The following is a 22,696-nucleotide window of genomic DNA, read 5'->3' on the forward strand; positions in this document are numbered from 1 at the left end:
GTGCCAGTAACTTTATCATTACCAAGCATGGAAAGTGACTGCTTTAGGTGGTGGGTGCACCAGAAAGTTTGCTGCTGCTGCCGCCATGTAATTCAAAAACAATTTTGAGATGTTCTAGCATGCCTTGGTCTGACACTAAATGCATATGTAAGTTCATTATAAAGATACTATAAAAAGAATCTTTTTATGCAATAAAGATATCCCTTACCAGTAAAACTACTATTTTCTGCAGATAAGCAGGTTGAATTAGCCATGCTATCTGGGGCCATCCCTCCTGTCCTCTAGGTGGCAGAGTACACAGAGTTGAGCTCTGTGTCTCTGCCTGTGCATATCACCACGTGGTTCCCAGTTTGCTTCAGTCTTGTTCTTTCCGAGTTGCAGACTGCACGTGGAGCTCTGTATCTCACTGCTTCAATGTTGGAACTACAGGAATTAACTCCTCATGGGCCCAAAACAAGAAGTGTCTGTCTCTGATCACATGGTTAACACTCGACTTACTATTTAACATTGAACTGTTCTTTGCATTCGTTCATTGGTTTATTGTACTTGTTTTAAATTCTTGTTAATAATTGAACCATTTTGTACACTGTATTTCCTGTTGAATGTAAAGCTTATTGCTGTGTTATTGTTTATTGTAAACCGAGGTGATGTTTTTAACGTGGCGCGGTATATAAAAAATCACTAAATAAATAAGTGAAGAGGCCAAGACCATCTGGATTTAAATCTTGCCAGTGGGGCAGGATTGTGTCCATTACAGATGGACATATGCCCTGTTTATACCTGCCTGGGGCTCGACCACGACCAGGCCAACTGCAGGGACTGTGGCCACATGTCCCTGAGGGCATGCAGGCAGAGAGCAGCAAAAATTCAGAGTTGAAGGAGGCAGCAGCACCCCAGACTGCACAGTCTGCCCTGGGATCCACCAAATCCTCTCCAGGTCCCAGCTGGGAACCCCTGAGAGAGAAGGCCGGCTCAGTAGGATCCTCAGGGGATGAAAGGGCCCCATGGAAGCACATCCTACTACCGTGATGGATCCCTTGGCAACAGCCTTGTAAATCCAGGCAAGTTGAGGTTGACGCATCGACGTGAAGCACCCAGTGTATCAAAGCAGGCCTACCAGGAGGAGAAATCAAAGTGGTAAAGAGCATCACTTGATGAATCTTCCTATGAAGCACCAGCCCGCGTCGGGGACACTATACAGACTCTGTGGAGAAGGGGTGACAGACAGACTACAGCATTCCACAGGCAGCAGATGCGGGTTCGTTACCTATAACCCAGCTGCCGTCTTTACACAGAGCCCCTGTCCCAGATTGGGAAGGTCTAGCCGACATGGAGTCTGCTCAGGGATCCTCCCAATCGTCCAGGATCTTCTCAGACCTGTCGTCCAGGTGCAGGCAGGAGGGGTCTCACTTGCAAGAGTCGCTGGAGGAAAGGAAGAAGCAGGGGCCCCACATAGAGCAGGAACTGATACACCTGAGGGGGGCTAGACTCAGACATTCTGTTAGCGGCAGTACCTCCTAGAGGTAACCTTAGGAAGCCCCCTAAGGGAGCGTAGACCCCTCGTAGCACAAGCGATGATGCAGATAGCGCAGGTACTGACCCATTTCTTGGCCTCGCTAGAACAACGCCATTGGCAGGAAGGCCCAATCCCCAGCATAACATCGCCTTGTCACCAGACTCCTCAACAGGGTACCCTTCAGAGCCCCTGGGGGCCCATCTCCCCACCAGAAGACCTCTCCTCAAAATTTGTGGAGAAGGTGGGCACTACCCTCAAACGTCGAGAGCAAGAAAGTGCTGGATCCCAGGGATGTGACCGGTGACAGAGGTGATTGAAGCGATCTGTGCTTCCCGGATTGTTGAGGCCCATGCTGTCGCTGGGCACAAAGTTTGTCAATTACGCCCACCAGGGTGTGGGAAGGGTCAGCGGTTGATTGGTGATGGATTCCTTGCGTAACTCCTGTGTGAACTAGGCACTCCTACAGTGAAAGCATGTTCCACTGAGCTGGAAATAAATCGGTATTACCCACAGGTACACTGGATGCGGATCCTCCATATTGCCTTTCATCCTGTGCATGGCCAGCACTGTTGCTCTTCCCTGCAGACCTTTTCTGAGGTCCTGCTGGTTGCCTGCTAAAGAAAGCTGGTGGAGGCAGCAAAAAAAAAAAATAAAGGAAGGAGGTGCATGGCACTGAAGTGGCAAGATGGATTATGGGGGAACCTAGTCCCACTTGTCAATGTCTATGAGCTGATGGTGCAAATTAGGGGACCACCAGGGCAGTGCTGTCCTCCTCCCAGACAGAGGAATGCTCTATGGTGCAAATTATTGGTAAAGGGCCCACATCTGAGTGCCCATGGCCATGGCCATTACTGCTCTAGCATGTTCCTCCCTACCTACAAGTTTTCAGTAATTAGCAAGGAATGATGCTTTCAAAGGAAATGCACAGAAAACCGCTTGTAGGTATTGAATGCAGCAATTACTATTTCATGGAAAAACAAAACTTGAGCTGAACACATGACTCAAAAGCACAAGGGTCCTGGATTACTGAGAGATCAGAAAAGGGCATACTAGAAAAAAAAAGAACAAACGGCTGAAGTATCTGCAGACTAATTAGGGAACATCACTGATGTTTATTTTAGGAATTATCATCAATGATTGAGAGGATAACCATCTAATGTGATTAGTGCTTAAAGGAATCGTCCTACTGCCTAATGCTTTTTTAAGTATTCCCAATGTAAAACCTGAAGTAGCCTCAGCCAAAAACTGGTGTCTTTTTTTTTAACTAAGCAAGGAGGCATGCTTTAAAGGGTTGATTTGCAAAGCTATTTACCTTCATAAAAGCCAGTTTTATGCAGGTAAAGGGCCCTTACAAAACAGAGCAGGGCTCTGTGCATGCGAAAGTGCACACGGAGCGCACTGTTAGCCTGCTATTGGACGTGCATTTTCCCTTACCCCTTATTCAGTAAGGGGAGGAAAACGCGCGTCCAACCCGCGGCACCTAATAGCGCCCTCAACATGCAAATGCATGTTGATGGCCCTATTAGGTATGCACGCAGGATACAGAAAGTAAAATGTGCAGCCAAGCCGCACATTTTACTTTCAGAAATTAGCGCCGACCCAAAGGTCGGCGCTAATTTCTTCCAGCGCCAGGAAAGTGCACAGAAAAGCAGTAAAAACTGCTTTTCTGTGCACCCTCAGACTTAATATCTTAGCGATATTAAGTCAGAGGTCCCGAAGAGTAAAAAAAGTAAAAAAAAAAAAAAAAAACATTTTGAATTCGGCCCGTGGCTGTCGGGCCGAAAACCGGATGCTCAATTTTGCCGGCGTCCAGTTTCCGAGCCCGTGGCTGTCAGCGAGCTCGAGAACCGACGCCGGCAAAATTGAGCGTCGGCTGTCAAACCCGCTGACGGCCGCCGCTCCTGTCAAAAAGGAGGCGTTAGGGACGCGCTAGAGTCCCTAGCGCCTCCTTTTCCCCGTTTCTACTGCACCACCTAATTTGAATACTGCATCGCGCGCACCGGCAAGGGGCCGATGCGCGCGCCAGGAGAGCGGGCGTTCGTCCGCTCTCCCGCGGACTTTACTGAATCGGCCTGATAATAAAGGTTATGCACATACTTTTACACATACTGTAGGGAGGTGTTTTAGAGGAGAGGTGGAATGTACCTACATTGTTTTTTGATTTTAAGCTGTGTGCATGTAAGTTAACCCACATAAATTACACCCTCTGAAGGGAAGGTGTAACTGCATTAGTTAATTCATGTGCGTACCAGGCCAATTAACCAAGCATTTTCAAAGCAAACTTCTGCATATAAGTTTGTTTTGAAAATAGTGGTTGAAATCTGTGGTTGCAAGTTACACACATACTTTAGCCATTATAAAATTAGTTTTACAGCTTTGAAAAACACCAACTAAAGCATAAAAAAAGCTGCCAGTCTGTTTTTATGTGCTGCTGTTTCTACCAGTTGACTAGCAATAGGGTTCATGCAGTTACACTGTACCATACTGCTGCATATCTTGGTTTTGGTCAACAAAGATCTTCATGATGGCCCAAACAAGGCTGGTAACGCAGTTTGAAGCAAACAAGCATTAATTCCAATAGATAAACAGCAAGGCACGGACAAATTACTTCTGTAAGGCAGGGCTCAGCAAACACCTTCTTCCATCCACCAAAAAAATAAACAAACAGGTTCATGCTGTGGATCTAGTTTAAGAAATGGTTTCTAGTGTTGTGATCAGTTTATTTTTAATAGAGAAAGAGCAGTTTGTTACTAGAAGAATGCGTTCTTTATTTGCATCAGGCATTGTTGCTTACAGATAACTGTAAAAATTGTGAGCTACTCAAAAGTGCAGATTTCGGTATCCTTCTGCATTTGCACAGACTATCGCAGAATGAAGAGAAATATCTGAACCAGACACAATGTTTCATGATTTTAAGCATTTAGAAACTTGGGGCATATCTTTGCAAAGTTACACACAAAACTATCATTGTAAGTTGCAAAGATTATTACCTATATCAGATTTAAATAGAATAATAAAATAAATGTTTTCTGTTTTAATTTTTTTCTCTGCAATATTGCGAATGTTTTGTGACACAACAAATCACATCCATTGTTTGCCTTAGGTTCTCCAAGCCATTTTTTATGTATTTAAAACAGCAGCACCTGCATCAAAGAGAAGACAGTGCTGTAAAATGTGTACTGAAAAAGTGCAACTAACAGTCATGTTTTTCTTCTAGCATTTAGTTTGAGGGTATTTGTGTTTCTATTTTATAGGAGTGCCAGCAAACTTATGTGCAACATTTTTCCACCCAGTGAGATAACAAAATAGATCATTTGAACTTTGTGCAACAACATAAAACATTTTCTCTTTCCAAAACATCACCACAAGCTGAAAACTTTTGTTGTAAAAAAAAAAAAAAAAAATTTAAAATTAAAATTTAAAAAAAAAAAAAAAAATTAAAGCCTGTTTCAAACTTTTTACAGGCAGTCTGGCTGTTTTTGCTGGTGAACAAACTCCAGCTCTGGACTTTGTGAAAGTCTTCAGTACATACATTTGTTTATGTTAATATTTCAGAGGCCCCAGTGCATGCCAGCTTTGTCCTGGGCTCCTTCTCCCAGTCTGCAGGGCTGAGCAGGCCCCTGAGCTCTTTGGGATGCAGTTCTCATCAGGAGGGGATCATGCCTTTGTTCCTCTTCCTGTCTGCCATCGAGCGCCGGTTGTGATTGGCTCGTGCTCCTTTGTTGGCTTCTTTCTTCCTGCGTTCCTGAAGAGTCTCTCGAGACTGTCCTTGTCCCTTGGCATTGCCCACAGCAGCTGTGGAGTTCTCATGACGGAAACTAGTGCACAGAAGATAAGAGAAAGCCACAAACAGGAAAAATGCCAGGATTAATGAGGACAACAAAGAAAAGAGGAAGACTGTTTCTGCCTTCAATGCTTCAGGACTGCATTAGTAACAAAGTTTCAGATAATTAGTAGCACAACTATATTTCCTTCTGACTTGTTTCATTTGTTAACTGCCCCACTAACAAGTGGAAAAGCCTTGGACTCACACTCCTGGAAGCTCTCCCTGTACAGCACAATTCGTGTTTAAACTTCCTTATGCAAGGAGTTAACAATTAGATTAAAACTGCAAAAGGGCTGTTCCTCAAACCAACATTTCATGCATTTCAAATTCACTTTGCAAAAGATAAATGAGGATGCTGCTTGCTGTCTAATTGTGATTCTGAAGTGAAGTGCTGCACCATACATCTACCAACTTAGGCCAGTCAGAATCCCTCTATAAAAGAAACAATGGATGACATTCCCCTTACAACCTGCATTCTGACGTTGTAGATCATGGAACTGGGGAGTGCAATTTTTAGAAGCCATTTACCCAGTAAAATTGCTCAGCCCTTATCAAGCTAAAAGTATAGACAGAGATTGACAACACATGTACTTTTAACTAGGTAAAAAGACAGGCTAACTCAGAGTTGTGCTTAGGTTGAGGAAAGAAATAAGATGTAAAGATTACATTTTCTAAATGACTTGAAGGGGAAAAGTACCTGCAGATAAAGCAGCTCCTCAACTCTGCAGGTATTTTTTCTAGGGCAACTCACAAAGGGAAAGGATATTTGTACTTTCACTTTAAGAATTTGTTCAACCCCTGTTGGTAAAAGTACCCATGAATGTTCCATCTTTGTAAGCAGAAAATTTCTGCTGTTTCGTGCAAGCACCACATCACAGATCCTCAAGTAATGAGTGCTGCAAAGAAAGCATGGGGGAACAGAATTGCAGCTCACCCTTTCCTGGTGTAGAAGTTCATCCGTCTGGCTTCAGCCCTTTCCCTGAGCACTGCTGGGTCCTGTACAAAGTGATCAGGCTGTGAGATGGAAAGGGAACAAAATCTTTAAGCTCCACTGGGTGTCCTCAGGCTTTCCAGTTACTTAGCCCCATAGGGTTTCACAAATGATTCTAAAAAAAAACAAACAACTTTCCTTTCGGATGAAGCACCTTGACAAATTAAAATGCAGCCATTACAATTGTTGCTGGTATAAATAGGAAAATTGGTTCTTACCTGCTAATTTTTGTTCCTGTAGTACCACAGATAAGTCCAGACTCCTGGGTTTTGCCTCCCTTCCAGCAGATGGAGACAGAGAAAGTTTTGCAGACACCGCCTCTTAACTCGGTGTGCCTCCTACAGTTCCTTGGTATTACTCAGTACCCAAGCATAAATTCTATAACCAAAAACGTTTTAATAAATCCACTCTATAAACTTCCCCGGAATGAGCAGAGGAAAGAGGAGATTCCTAACTGAGAAATGCAACCAAACTTCCAAACGTATAGGGGAAACCCCCCCACCAATGAGAAACCTTTGCTATTCTTCAGAAATCTTCAGAATCAATATAATAAACCAAGCAAGTGGACTCTCCAAACACTGCTCTCCACCACCAGGCGGGCCTCTGGACTAATTTGTGGTACTACAGGAAAGAAAATTAGCAGGTAAGAACCAATTTTCCTTTCCCTGTATGGTCTCAGATCAGTCCAGACTCCTGGGATGTACCAAAAGCTTCCCTAACAGGGGTGGGACTAAGAGTCTTGCTCAAAGTACACTTGCACTGAAATTGCCTACGTCAGAGGCCTGGACGTCCAGTCTGTAGTGTCTGGCAAAAGTATGTAAAAGCTTCTAAGTAGCCGCCCTGCAAATCTCTTGTGGTGACACAAAATGACATTCTGCCCAAGAGGCCATGTGGGACTGGGTAGAATGAGCCCTTAACTCCTCCAGGATAGGACAACCTCGACAGATGTATGCCGAACCAATAGCTTCCTTCAACCAATGTGCAATTGTGCCTTTTGACCCTTTTTAGTACCACTCTATAACCAAAAAGGTGATCTGACAATCTGATAGTGAAACAAAGCCCTTCTGACATCCAGGCATCTTAATTCTTTTGCATAAGGAGCACAACCTCCAGATCTGGAAAAGCTGGAAGCTCCACTGACTGACTTAACTGGAACGCTGAAACCACCTTCGGCAAAAGACGGGACCATTTGCAAAGAGACTCCGAAATCCGCAAAAATGGTTCTCTGCACGACAGAGCTTGAAGTTCAAACACCCTTCTGGCTGAACAAATCCACCAGTGTCGGACCCTGCTGTGTGCGACACTGCTATTATGGCCAGATGCTGCTCTGCCCATGACATCAGTATCTCCGCTTCCAGAGCAACTGCCTGACTCTTGGTGCAGGCCACCGTCGTCACATTGTCCAGAATTAAAATTAAAAAAAAAAAAAGATCCTGATCTAGAATAGTCTTCAGCGCAAGCCCCACAATAATTGCTTAAGCCTTATTCTGTTTGAAATGAACACATTCACTATTTCTACCCTTAAATACACGAACTTCATACACAACACTTCAAGAACCAAGCTCAACATACCATATGACAAAACCTTAATTCCTATCATGATCTCACCCCTATCCCAAATTCTGGGTTTGATGACCTTTTCCATCTTACTCATTAATATTCAATCCATCCAAAAAAAGGCTTCACTTTTCAGCGACATACTTACAGATGAATCCCCTGATATTTGTGCTCTAACTGAAACATGGCTAAAAAACACAGACATTGCCATCACAAATCAACTACCTACAAATACCTACAATGTATTCTCGATACCTAGACCTAAAAAGAAAGGAGGCGGACTCCTCCTGGCTGCCAAAAAGAAATTCAACCTCACTCTACAAACCATTATTCCTCCGCCCAAAATCGAGATTGCTCTATTTAAATCAAAAACTCTGCAAATATGCCTTATATATGCTCCTCCTGGCAAACTTGAAAACAACCCCTCTTTACTAACGGAATACATATCAAAATACATCAATATCGACACTCCTGCAATTATCCTTGGAGATCTTAACCTTCACTTCGACCGCTCCACCCCTACTCCAGCCTGTGAATCTATCCTTACCATTCTCAATGCAATTGGTTTTAAACAATGGGTCTCTGGACCTACTCACAAAGGAGGTCATACCCTAGATGTCATTTTCACGAACTCCTTTGTTAATGCGGACTCTCCCAAATGTACTCCCATACCCTGGTCAGATCATTTCCGGATTGATGCAAGATGCACTATTACAGGCAACCCCCACACTCCTCACACAAATAAAAGATCCATTACTTTCAGAAAACAATGCAATACTGAGGACATCGCTGAAGCCCTTTCAGAAGAACTTCGGAAGTTAGATCTTTCGGATGCCACCTCGGCTTGCTCCTCCTGGTATCATATCACTAGTAACATAGCAAATAAGCTCTGCCCTTTACATACTAAAGAAATCAACTCTGAAAAGAAAGACAAAAAACCCTGGTACACTCCTGATCTTAAAAAATTGAAACTTGAACTCCGTAAAATTGAAAAGAAATGGCATAAAAACCAAACACATATGTTACTTCAGAAATTTAAGTCACTCCTACATGAATACAGGAAAAAGACAGACGAATCAAAAAAAAACTATTACGCCTTGAAGATCCACCAATACCAATTCAATCCGCGAGCGCTTTTCCAATATGCTGCTTCCATCATTACTCCTCCAGCTAACTTTAACTCGGATAATGATGACAGAAACAGATGTGAAACACTTGCAACCTTCTTTCAGGACAAAATCAATGCTATTATGAACCGCATCTCTACCTCACCCCTGTCTAACCTCTCTATAAACAATACCACATCCCCTATTACCACAACACATAAACTACCCACACACAATACAAATCTAAACAATCCCTGCCATGCTTCACTTACAAAATTCGAACCTACAACGATTTTAGAAATTGAAGGGATTCTTAAAAAAACTAAACCAGCAACACACCCATTTGACATCATGCCTACAAAAACCCTCCTTGCCATCCCTTCTAGAATCTCAAAACCCATAACTAAGATTATTAACAAATCCATTACCTCTGGAATTGTACCTGCACAACTTAAACACGCCATAATTAAACCAACATTAAAGAAACATGATTTAAACCCAACTGAAGCAGCACATTTTTGCCCTGTATCGAATCTACCTTTTCTGTCCAAAATATTAGAGAAAGTTATCAACAAACAACTCACTGAATTCCTTGATGAAAATCATCTACTCTCCTCATTCCAATATGGATTCCGAAAGCACCATAGTACTGAAATGCTTCTCCTAACACTCTCAGATACTATTCTGAAAGCATTGGACACTGGTCACTCATATATACTCGCCCTTCTGGATATTTCTTCGGCATTTGACACAGTCAACCATAATATCCTTTTAACCCGCCTCTCTCAAATTGGCATCTCCAGCACTGCTCTATGTTGGCTCAAATCTTTTCTTAACGACAGAAAATGTAAAAATTGGACAATATGAATCCAAACCCAAAAATCTATTGCAAGGAGTACCACAAGGCTCCTCTCTTTCTTCCACTCTTTTTAATATCTACCTCACTCCCCTCTGCCGTTGATGAAACTGGGTCTACCGCACTTCATTTATGCAGATGATGTGCAGATCCTTATCCCTATCAAGGACTCTCTTCCCAACGCACTCAAAACTTGGAAGTCTGCACTGATGGAAATTGAGAACCTTCTTACGGAAAACTCATTGGCAATAAATACCAACAAAACTGAACTTCTCATCATATTGCCACAAAACAACAATTTTACTAGCCCTACGCAACAACCCCTATCTGACTCGCACTCTATACAACAAGTCTGCAGCCTTGGTGTTATAATTGACAATAATTTTACACTGAAAAAATTTATCACCTCCACCATTAAAAATGGTTTCTATAAGTTTCATATATTGAAAAGGATAAAACCACTTCTACACCCAAATGACTTCCGGACTGTACTACAAGCTACTATATTAGCTAAACTGGACTACTGTAACTCTATTTTACTAGGTCTACCAAAGAATGCAATACAGCCATTACAGATGCTACAAAATGCAGCTGCGCGACTCCTCACGAATACTCACCGCTATGAACACATTACTCCAGCTCTTCAATTTCTACACTGGCTTCCGATTGGATTTAGAATAATTTTCAAAGTTCTCACCCTTATACATAAATCATTATACAATCAAGATATGAATTGGTTCACTGAATGTTTTATATTCCATACTTCAGTCAGACCTATTAGAAAAATGCACCTGGCGAAACTAACTACATTGAAGCATAAACAAATAAAACATGTCGCTACGAGAGAACGAGCATTTTCGATTGCAGGAATTAATCACTGGAATAAACTACCTACAGATCTACGCCAAGAACCATGCCATAAGAAATTTAAACAGAACTTAAAAACATGGCTCTTCAAAAAAGCATACAATTTGTGAATTCTATCCATTTTGTTTCTTATACCTTATCATGACATTCCTTAGAATAATTTCCCATTCCTTCAATCTGTTCATTTACCAACAATTCTAAACATTCCTTTTTGTAACATTTATATTTAAAATATTCCTTCTATTATAGTAATGAACAGTCTACTAATCCTGAATTTTCAAGAATTCACTAATTATTATGCGTTACTCTCTCAATCTGTAATAATTGAACTGCTATTTCTGTACTGATATTCTTGATCCTCCAGTACTTTACACTTCCTTGGAAGTATTGTTGAGTTTATTGTGTATTAACCTAATTTATTAGTTACAGTATTATTGTTTATAAACCTGTTTCTCTTTAATTTAATTTTGATTGTAAAGCCTGTTGCTAATTTAATGTTCCCTGTAAACCGAGGTGATGTTTGTTAACGAACCGCGGTATATAAAAATCCTTAAATAAATAAATAAATAAATAAAAGGACCCTGACTGTCTGGTTGCGCAGAAGGGGAAGAAACACCTCCAGAGTCAACCACACTGCTCTTGTCTCTAGGTAACTGATGGACCAGGTCGCTTCCTCCACTGACCAAAGCCCTTGTACCGACTGGGACTGACACACAGCTCCCCAACCAGAAAGACTCACGTCGGTAGTCACCATCACCCACTGAGACACCTCAAGGTCCACCCCGCGGCACAAATGGTTCCTGCCAAGCTACCATGAAAGACTGGAGCTGGTGGACTCTGTTAGTGGTAGAAGATGGAACTGCTCTGACATCGGATCACACCGGTATAGCAATGCTTTCTGTAGAGGTCTCATATCAGCAAATGCCCACGGGACCAGCTCCAAGGTCGAGGCCATGGAACCGAGGACCTGCAAGTAATCCCAGACTCTGGGCACTTGGACCTCCAACAGATTCCAAACCTGAGCCTGTAGTTTGGCAATTCGCTCATCCATGAGAAAGACCTTTCCCACTCATTTCATTTTTTCATTTTATTAAAATTTATTGATCGCCTTTCACAAAAAAGGTCTAGGCGATTCACAATAAAAACATACACAATGAAAGTCTGTATCATATCACCTCTGCTCCTCCTTTCCTCCAGGGTGTACATATTTAGATTCTTCAATCTCTCCTCATAAGTCATTTGATGAATACCTTCCACCTTTTTGGTCGCCCTTCTCTGGACCGCCTCCATCTTGTCTCTGTCTCTTCGGAGATACGGTCTCCAGAACTGAACACAATACTCCAGGTGAGGTCTCACCAAGGACTTGTACAAGGGGATAATCACTTCCCTTTTCTTACTTGATATTCCTCTCTCTATGCAGCCCAGCATTCTTCTGGCTTTAGCTATCGCCTTGTCACATTGTTTCGCCAACTTCAGATCATTAGACACCATCACCCCAAGGTCTCTCTCCTGCTCCGTGCACATCAGCCTTTCTCCCCCCATCGAATACAGTTCATTCGGATTTCCACTCCCCATATGCATGACTCTGCACTTCTTGGCATTGAATCTCAGCTGCCATATCTTCGACCACTCTTCCATCTTCCTTAAATCCCGTCTCATTCTCTCCACTCCTTCCGGCGTGTCCACTCTGTTGCAGATCTTAGTGTCATCCGCAAAAAGACATACCTTACCTTCTATCCCTTCCGCAATGTCGCTCACAACCGGTCCCAACACCGATCCCTGTGGTACACCGCTTAAAACCACTCTCTCTTCAGAGAGAGTTCCATTTACCATCACACATTGTCTTCTGTCCGACAACCAGTTTGCAATCCAGGCCACCACCTTGGCACTCACTCCTAAGCTTCTCATTTTATTCACCAGTCTCCTGTGCAGGACAGTGTCAAAACTTTTGCTGAAATCCAAGTAGATGACATCGAGTGCTCTTCCTCGATCCAATTCCTTGGTTACCCAGTCAAAAAAGTCAATCAGATTTGTCTGACAGGATCTTCCAATGGTGAATCCATGCTGCCTCTGGTCCAGCAATTCTCCTGACTGTAGATAGTTCACTATTCTCTCTTTCAACAGTGGCTCCATTACTTTTCCTACCACTGAAGTGAGGCTAACCGGTCTGTAGTTGCCAGCCTCTTCTCTGTTCCCACTCTTGTGAAGCGGGACCAACCACCGCTCTCCTCCAATCACTCGGCACCACTCCTGTTTCTAGGGATCTATTGAACAGGTCACACAGCGGACCCGCCAGCACATCTCTGAGCTCCCCTCAGTATCCTGGGATGAACTTCATCAGGCCCATGGCTTTGTCCACTTTCAGTTTCACCAGCTCTTCCCATACATTTTCTACTGTAAATGGAGTTACATCTACTCCATTCCCCTCCAGTTTCTTGTTAACTAGGGACGGTCCTTCTCCAGGGTCCTCTTTAGTGAACACAGAACTGAAGTATTCATTTAATATTTCTGCCATTTCTTCGTCTCTCTCCACACATTGATCCTTTCCACCTTTCAATTTCAATATACCACTTTGAACTTTTCTCTTTTCACTGATGTATCTGAAAAATGTTTTGTTACCACTCTTTACCTCTTTGGCAATCCTGTCTTCCGCTTGACTTTTTGCCATCTTGCTGGGATGAAGGGGCAAGTTTGCTTATCATAAACGGTGTTTTCCGTAGATAGCAGATGAATTAACCATGCTGTCTGGGTACGTTCTCCATGCCACTAGGTGGCGGAGCTCTCAAAGAGAAAGAGAAGGGAGAGAGAGCCCTGGACATGATTGTATGGCTAATCCTTTGGAAATGTAAGCTTTTTATATCTATGTAGGAATTGTTATTATCTACCATTACGTCTTCTATATGATTTGATTTCATTTGATCTATCCTCCTATTGCTCAAATAAACTTACTTTCTTACCTGGAACCGTGCGTAACTCTTTGTGTAGGGGATAAGTTCCTAGGTTCAAGCCCCCAGGTATAATCCCAGTAATTGTGTTTATTTATATGAGATTAGCCCCCCCCCCCCCAGGTCAGAGCTCCTGGGCTGAACCCGTAACACCGGGTTAAGAGGCATTATCTGCGAAACTTTCTGCTGGAAGGGAGGCAAAACCCAGGAGTCTGGACTGATTTTGGTATGTACAGGCAACATGCATTTTTGGGGTTTAGAGGCCAGATGTAAAAATTCCTGCTGGGATGAAAGAGCAAGTTTGCTTATCATAAACGGTGTTTTCCGTAGATAGCAGATGAATTAACCATGCTGTCTGGGTACGTTCTCCATGCCACTAGGTGGTGGAGCTCTCAAAGATCACCAAAGTCTTTTTTGTGAGGTGATCCTTCCTGTATCCTCCCCGCTCCTCCAAGTCTCCTCAGTCCTTATCCAAGCAAGACGAGATGTAATGGTGGAACTGTCCGGGGAGGCAGGCGGATCAGCGTGGCTAATTCATCTGCTATCTATGGAATACATGTTTACGGTAAGCAAACTTGCACTTTTCACGTAGATAAGCAGCATGAATTAGCCATGCTGTCTAGGAGTCCCCAGCTGCAGTATTGAACATTTGTTGTTTATGTGTTATACTGGTAGAAATGTGCTCAATACGGTTAGGAAAATATAGGTGGATAGTTCTCAAAGGCTGTTGTGTTGAGAAGCAGAGGTGCTTCTCTGGAGAAAAGTCCATCCCATCTGCGGTCTGTTTGTCCAAACAGTAGTGGGATGTGAAGGTATGCAGTGAGGTCCATGTGGCTGCTTTACAAATGTCCAAGATAGGCACTTCGTGTATGGGCAATTGAAGCAGTCATCACACGAACCTGATGCACTCTGGGTGAAGCAGGTAGCATCTCTGAACATTTGTGGTAACAAAATTGCATACAGTTGGAGATCCAAGACGGAAGCGTTCACTTGGATACGGGGAGTGCTGGTGCATTCGGATTAAAGGATAAAAAGAGTTGAAAGGGTCTCTGAGCAGAATGCGTGCGATGTTTATAGTATGCGAGGGCTTGTCTACAGTCTAATGAATGTAGGCGTCGTTCGCCCTCATTTGCTTGAGGTCTTGGAAAGAGAGTAGGAAGTCTTATGGTTTGGTTTAAATGGAATGCAGAAACCACCTTTAGTAGGAAGTTAGGATGTGTACGAAGAGTAACTTTGTCATGGTAAAATTGAAGGTAGGGTGGATAGTGCACTAAGGCTTGTAATTCATTAATGCATCTCGCAGAGGTCAGGGCAACCAAGAAGAGTACCTTCCAGGAAAAGTACTTGGGATAACAAGTTTCTAATGGTTCGAAGGGTGGTAGCATGAGTTGTTCCAACACTATGTTTATGTCCCATGGTACTGCGGGTTTCTTAGTTGGGGGGCGAAGGTGTAGGATTACCTTTCATGAATCTGGAGACCAATGCGTGACAAGAAATAGGTTCTCCATTGAGAGGTGTGTGGTAAGCTGCTATTGCTCTTAGATGTACTCGAAGCGAAGCTGTAGCCAGACCTTCTCTGTAGAGCAGATGAAGGTAATTTAGTAGACAGGTTAGTGGATCTGCTCCCTCGGCCATACACCAGGATGTGTAACATGACCATTTTCTTTGATAATTGAGTCTAGTTGATGGTTTCCTCGAGGAGAATAGAATATCTTGGAGATGAGTAGGGATGTTCAAGTTTTGGAATACGAGCCTTTCAACCTCCAGGCAGTGAGATTCAGGGATGAATGCATTAGGTGTAGTAGAGATCCCCCCTTCCTGGGTAAGCAGTTGAGGGCTGTTGCCCAGTGGGATCGATTGGTGTGTGGACATTTGAATGAGGTAGCTGTACCAGGGCTGGCGTGCCCATGCTAGGGCAATGAGAATCAAGTCTGCTTTGTCTTTGATGCATCGCTGGACTGTGCGAGAGATGAGAGGTATTGGAGGGAATGTGAAGAACATGTCCGGTGCCAACCGGTGTGGGATGGGGTATACTGAGCAAAACAGTTTGACCTTTTTGTTGTGTTCTGATGCAAAGAGATCAATCCGGGGATGACCCCATGTGGAAAAAGTTTGATTGGCTACCTCTTGTTGAAGTTCCCATTCATGGAGGTGAAAAATCCTGCTTAGCTTATCCGCTCTGGCGTTGTTGATCCCCGATAGGTATGTGGCTTGTACGGAGATTCCTCTGCTGTGAGCCCATACTAGGATTCTTATAGCTTCCTGGCAAAGGTTCCATGAACCTGACCCTCCTTTTTTTTTATGTAGAACATTGCTACCTGATTGTCCGTGTGGACCATGACAATCTGGTTGCGGAGGCTGTGCTCGAAGGACGTGTCGAATGGCCCGGAGTTCTAGAAGGTTTATGTGTTGGGTTCGTTCTCGGTTGGACCATTGTCCCTGAGTTTCTAAGTGTGTGAGATGGGCTCCACAACCTGATGGAGATGCATCTGTGGTGAGTATTGTCTGATGGCAAAGGGGACATAGATATGAGCCCTTTGTTAGCGCCGGTGGCATTATCCACCAGTGAAGATCTCGCTTCATGTTGGTTGTTATGGTGACCTTCGAGGAGAGGGGGTTGCGAAATTGGTCCCATTGTCTTTTTAGGCCCCATTGAAAATGATGCATATGAAGACGCATGTGTGGAACTACGTAGATGGCTGCCGCCATGTGGCCCAGGATGGTGAGGACTTGACAGGCTGGGGCAACTATACTGTCCACAAGTTAAGAACATAAAAACATGCCATACTTGGTCAGACCAAGGGTCCATCAAGCTCAGCATCCTGTTTCCAACAATGGCCAATCCAGGTCATAAGAACCTGGTAAGTACCCAAAAACTAAGTCTATTCCATGTTACCCTTGTTAGTAATAGCAGTGGTTATTATCTAAGTCAACTTAATTAATAGCAGGTAATGGACTTCTCCTCCAAGAACTTATCCAATCCTTTTTTTTTTTTTTAATTTTTTATTTATGCTTTACAAATTACAAGGAGAAATAAGCAATGATAACAGTAATAATTTCCAGATATAACAAATTAATGGCAATTGTCAAATATATCTACCTTAAAACATTTAGGTAATCCACCAGAGATAGGTTAGAAAAACAAGCGGTTTTAAGAAATAAGAATAACTCAATATACAATTGAAATATAAGGTAGCGCTTTCTATCTATTTTGCCTCATCCTATAACTAAAACTTCTAGGTTAGTGAATCCAGATAAACTGTCATTTGTGAAACATCATAGAAGATATTTTTCTGATTTTGACGAGTTATTTCGCATTTACATGGAAATCTAATAACATTTTCCCTCCTTTCGTTTCTACTTCATTTTTCAACATTAGTAATTGTTTTCTCCTGGCCTGTGTCTGTCGAGACAGGTCAGGATAAATCCAAATCGGGGCTCCATAAAATTTCTCTTGTCTCTTCCTTATGTATATGCGAAAAAACTGCGTCTCTGTCAGCAGGAAACCAAAAGAGACATGCAATGTAGTTCTATTTCTATTTTCGTATCTACTGAAGCTTCAATTAACTCAGATAAATTTAGTTGTGCCTCTAATGGTACCCTTTCTGTATTTAATTTTTCCTTCTTAGTTTCAACATAATAGATCTTTGCGATAGGTGGAATAGATTTTTGTGGCATATGTAAAATAGTGCCTAGATACTCTTTAAACATATCTAGAGGCGTAATCAGGTCATGTTTTGGAAAGTTCAAAATTCTTAAATTTAAATACTTCAATGAATTTTCGATGGCCTCAAGCCTTTTATCATATAGAATTTCTATTTTAGTGATCTTTTGAGAACTATTTTGCAGGCCATTTATTTTCATTTCCATTTCTTGTTGCTGAAAATCCAATTTTGCACTACAGTTTCTATTTTGCTGAAACGTTGATTAGATGTTTCCGTGACTTTCGTTAAATTCACAATAGCAGCTTCCAAGGATTTTATAGCTGACCATATAGAGCTCATAGATATCTCTTCAGTTTTCATAAACTGTGATTGTTCACTGGGCCCACTGCTACCTTCTTTAGCCAGGCCTCCTTCTCCTACCAATTCAGTTATAGACTCATTTATTAATTGTTCAGGAGAAAACAGTTGTGGTGGAGGAGGAGTATTAGGGGCACCGGGAGTTAAGGATGCCTCGACCAGAGGATCTGCCACCCGCTCCGTGGCACTCTCCCTCAGCGGCCATCTCAACCGGTTCTTTTAAAGCTGCTGATGGGAAAAAGGATGGAATCTGCAACTGAATAGGCTCAGGATTGGGAGATGAGGTTGTTATCTCCCTAATCCTAGCCTTTCTTTTAGTGTGAGGCATTTATTTAATCTAAGTTCCTTGAGTCCAAACCTTCCAGTTCCCAAATTCCTTATGTATTTTATTTCCTTCTTTGGTGGTTGGAGGAGGTTTATAACGGAGGAAGAAGGAAATAAAGAGGGATAATTACTCATAGTTCTTGTAGTCCTTAGAATCTTGATGAAATCAATTCTGCCAAAGTTTTCAAACAAAGCTGCGCGCCCCTTTGGCGCGCGCGGCTTCGGCAATGCGCCGCAGGGGGCTGGCCTTTAAGCACTAGCCAGTCCCCCCTGGATGACGTCAGCACGGACGAAGCAGGCAGGAAGTCGCTCAGGTGGTTCAGATAGAGCAGGCGATTACCTCCTTCCTTCTCACGAGGCAGAAACCAGGTAATAATAATTATCCCGGAGAGGGCCGGGTATTCCTCACCCTCTTCTCTTGGGCAATTCAGGCGTCTCACCTCCGTTCCTCCTCCTCCTATCCAATCCTTTTTTAAACACAGCTATACTAACTGCACTAACCACATCTTCTGGCAACAAATTCCAGAGTTTAATTGTGCGTTGAGTGAAATAAAACTTTCTCTGATTAGTTTTAAATGTGCCACATGCTAACTTCATGGAGTGCCCCCTAGTCTTTCTATTATCCAAAAGAGTAAAAGACCGATCTGAAAGATGCGTATGCACACATACCGGTGCATCCCAACTCTTGGTTATATCTTTGTCAGAGTGATTGGCCAAGGTTCTGGAAGGAAAGCCTTGTCTTGAATGGTGTCAATATGTGCACCGATGAATTGAATGCACTGAGTAGGTTGCAGGTTCGATTTCTCGTAATTGATGAAGAGGCCCACATGGTCTAGGCAAGATATTGTTCGGAGTAAATTGCTTTGCAGGAGTGATTGAGTGGGGCCTACTAGCAGCCAATTGTCCAAGTAAGGAAAACTTGTATTCCTTGTCAGCGAAGGAACGTAACCACTACTGGTAGGCATTTTGTGAAGACTCTCGGGGCAGAGGAGAGTCCGAACGGTAATACCTTGTACTGGAAGTGTCTCTCGTTCATGGTGAAGCAAAGATATCACCAAGAGTTGGGTTGCATCAGTATGTGTGCATACGCATCTTTCAGATCTAGTGAGCACATCCAATCTTTGGGTTGTAGGAAGGGCAAGATGGATTTTAGGGATGTCATCTTGAATTCCTCCTTCGCAGGTATTTATTGAGAGACCGTAGGTCTAGGATGGGTCCGTAGCCCTCCAGATTTTTTTGGGAATGAGGAAGTATTGGGAATAAAATCCTTGTTGGATTTGGGGTGATGGTAATTCTTGGATACATTTCCTGTTGGAGTAGGTGATTTATCTCTTGTAGGAGAGGTGCCTGGTACATCCTCTGATGTTTTTGGATAACCAGATGTTGGAGGGGAAAATTTAGGGAATAACCCTTTTCTATTTTATTGAGGACCCAAAGGTTGGATGTAACCGTGCTCCAGGCTGGTAGAAATTGCGATAGTCTGCCACCCACGGTGTGGTTCGGTAGTGGTGGTAATGCTATTCTTAAAAACCTTGTTGATACTTGGTTGGATGAGCTTCCGTTGACTGTTTGACGATGTGGAGCTCGGGGGTGTTGGTGTGGCCCAGTTGCTGATATGGTTGTTGGCGGCTGGGTTGGTAAGGCTGTGGCTGATATGAAGAATAGGGCCTGTAGGTGCGACGAAGATAGTTTGACTTTTTGAAAGATGGTAAATGCCATTGTGGGTCTTCTGGTGGGCCAGTTAAGGACAGGACTGCTACTTTTTGCTCCTTTAATTTAGCTACTGTCTCCGCTAACCTGTCACTGAAGAGGTTGTTTGGATGACATGGGAGATCTGTCAGCTTCTCATGGATGTCATCTATCGCACTTGACCGGAGCCAAGCCATGTGTCGTGCTGCGATGGCATTTGCAGTGTTTCAAATCCTTCATATATGGAACAAAGGAGGTGGCGAAGGCCCTCCTCCATGTCAAAAAATTCCCGAGGAAGGTGGGCATCTGATGAGGCATCCTGCAAGATAGGTTTAAGAGATTGAAGGCACTCACATAAGTACTGAGTGACATAGAATTGATGATTCTGGATTTTTGCATTTAACATGCCCGATTGATAAGATTTCTTTCCGAAATCATCTAAATATTTATGGTCTCTTCCTGGAGGGGTGTTAGCATGGAGCTTTGATTTTCTTGCTCTTTGCATTGCTGATTCCACAACAATGGAATTATGGGGAAGATGTACTGTATTGTAATAGGGTGAATTCTCTCATGCGATATTTTAAATCTGTCTTTCTTGAAGTTGTTGGTAAGGTGAAGGAGATTCCCACGCCCTCCTTTATTAGGGAGTCAAGAACTGTATGTGCGGGAAGTGCTGTAGGCTCCGACGGGGTATCAAAAATTTTGAGAATACCCATCATTTCCTGTTTGGGATCAGGAATCTTTTTAGTTTTAACATTGAGTCTTCTCTAAAAACTGCGAGTAGGTAAGGTCTTCTGGTGGTGAAACTGGTTCCGGCAGAATCTCGGCTGGATTGGATGGGTAACCTGTAGAGGTGTCAGACGAGATTGATACAGGAGGAGAATACTCTTTCAGAGGAGAAGGCATGCGAGGCCGATGTTTGGGTGTAGGGTCCAGAGCTTGGGGCCCTTGAGGAGGTAATGGAGCCTCAGAAGGCTGTCCGCTGGTTGATTTTACTGTTCTACTGATTTCAGGAACTGAGACAAAATCAGTGATATCTGAGAGATTGCCTGGGAAGCCATCCCCGATGAAGGGGGTGGTCCTGGCTATGTCGGTCTACCTGCTGGGGAAGTGCTGCCATTAGTATGTCTGAACCCGAAGTTCTGGGTCAGGTTACGTTAACTCGTGGCTGTTCGACTTTCTCATACAGCGGGTACTGCAGGCTGGAACTTGTGCAGCGCCTGGATGCCATGGAGAGTCCGTAAAACACCTCTGACGAGGATGAAGCAGTGTCAGAGTGTCTTGGGGAAGGCTGGATCTCCCTCTGACTCTACATTTATTATGGGAGAAGGTTCCCTAGGTCTCTTGTGACCGGAGGTGTACTTTTTATATGGTCTAGAAGCAGGCTGCGTTGGCAGCGTCGGTGCAGATTGACTGGGAAGTGGTCCCGTGGAAGGCTGCGTCAGCAAGCGTCGATAAAGTTAGTCAATGCGTCGGTATGCATCGTCGGTAATTGGTGCCGTCGATGGGAATAAAATCCGGGGCACTGTGCTCCGTGCATCGGTCGACCTTAGAGGCATTGATGCGTCGGCATGTCCATGCTTCAACGCTTTAAACGCAATTTTGTGCTTCGGTGCGGCTGGCGCATCTGCTGCGCCATGAGTCGATTTTGGATGGGTCTTTTTTGGCGCCAAATCCGAGGGTCCAGGGGGATCTGCTGAAGCTGTCCGACGCTGAGAGGGGCTTATGAGTGCCTGTGAGGGCCCAGGAAGGATTTTGTAGAGGCTTCTGATGGGGCATAAGATCCCGATGCTGAATGAAGCTGCTCAATCCTGGTAGCTCTGGGCCCTTGGGGACATGCGTCCGCAGTCCTGACAGTTAGCCTGATCATGGTTCTGACCTAAGCATATGTAACATATCTGATGTCCGTCCGTGACAGTCATTTTTCCACAGTGGCAGAATTTAAAGCTTGGTGGACGAGGCAAAGTGAAGTTTTCTGCCAATGCTGAGGTGATTTGATGGGGTTTTTTTCTGAAGTAACTACTTTCTCACAGAGAGTCCGTGTGTTCTCTGTTGTGCAGAAAAAACTGGACTGAGGAGACTTGGAGGAGCGGGGGAGGATACAGGAAGGATTACCTCACAAAAAGACTTTGGTGATCTTTGAGAGCTCCGCCACCTAGTGACACAGAGGATGTACCCAGACAGCATGGCTAATTCATGCTGCTTATCTACATGAAAATCTGCCGCACAGCCCCAATTCAGGAGCATAATTTGACAGTATAATAGCTTGGCTTATTTTAAGTTTTTGAAGTATCCTAAAAATAAGAGATGTGCTAGTGTAATGTTCTCTTGTACAGCCATGATTCTGCCATTAGAAGCTTGGCCCTGCCCCGATTGCTGCTGCCTTATAATGGTTGGGTCTATCATGTGTGATCAAAGTTTTACCCCTTAAAAACAAATCACTCATATAGATGAAGGGAGCGGTAGGAATACAAGAGGAAAAGGAATCTTGGTTGGACAAACAGCATTGTACTCTGAATTTAGTAAATACACAGATACAAATTTCAATGAGATAGGAAAATTGGTTCTTACCTGCTAATTTTCGTTCCTGTAGTACCACGGATCAATTCAGACCCTGGGTTGTGCATCCTGCTTAGCAGATGGAGACAGACTAGAATTGAAAAGGCACCTCCCCTGCTCCCTTCAGTATAAAGTACTTTCAAAGCAGATAAAAAACTCCCTAGAGATCAAGCAAGTAAACAAGAACAAAACAGTTGAACACTGAACAATTAGAAAGAATTCTGTACAGAACAATGCTATGCATAACATATATATATATTGTCATATTCATCTTTAGATGCTTCTGGTGCCTTAACTGAGAAAGAAGAGAGGATTTAGATATTCAGGTATCTGGAAAAGAAAAAAAAAAGAAACTTCGAGCGGACAGAGGAAAACTAGTGCGGGAGGGTGTCTGGACTGATCTGTGGTACTACAGGAACGAAAATTAGCAGGTAAGAA

The 22,696-nt window shown here is 43.3% G+C and overlaps 1 protein-coding gene across 6 annotated transcripts in view; it reads right to left on the reverse strand.

Annotated features, from left to right (window-relative positions):
- Positions 1–4,263: 4,263 nt before the first annotated feature.
- The window catches only part of ASCC2 (activating signal cointegrator 1 complex subunit 2), a 164,474-nt gene continuing 146,041 nt past the window's right edge, over positions 4,264–22,696 (reverse strand). For all 6 annotated transcript variants that reach the window (XM_029619475.1, XM_029619479.1, XM_029619474.1 and 3 more), the window contains 2 exons: positions 6,277–6,356; positions 4,264–5,334 (listed from right to left, as the gene is read on the reverse strand). In XM_029619475.1, the coding sequence (XP_029475335.1) occupies positions 5,163–5,334; positions 6,277–6,356 (252 nt within the window). In that variant the 3' untranslated portion in view covers positions 4,264–5,162. The remainder of the gene's footprint in view (positions 5,335–6,276; positions 6,357–22,696) is intronic.

Source organism: Rhinatrema bivittatum, chromosome 11 (assembly GCF_901001135.1).
Source record: "Rhinatrema bivittatum chromosome 11, aRhiBiv1.1, whole genome shotgun sequence".
Lineage (NCBI taxonomy): Eukaryota > Metazoa > Chordata > Amphibia > Gymnophiona > Rhinatrematidae > Rhinatrema > Rhinatrema bivittatum.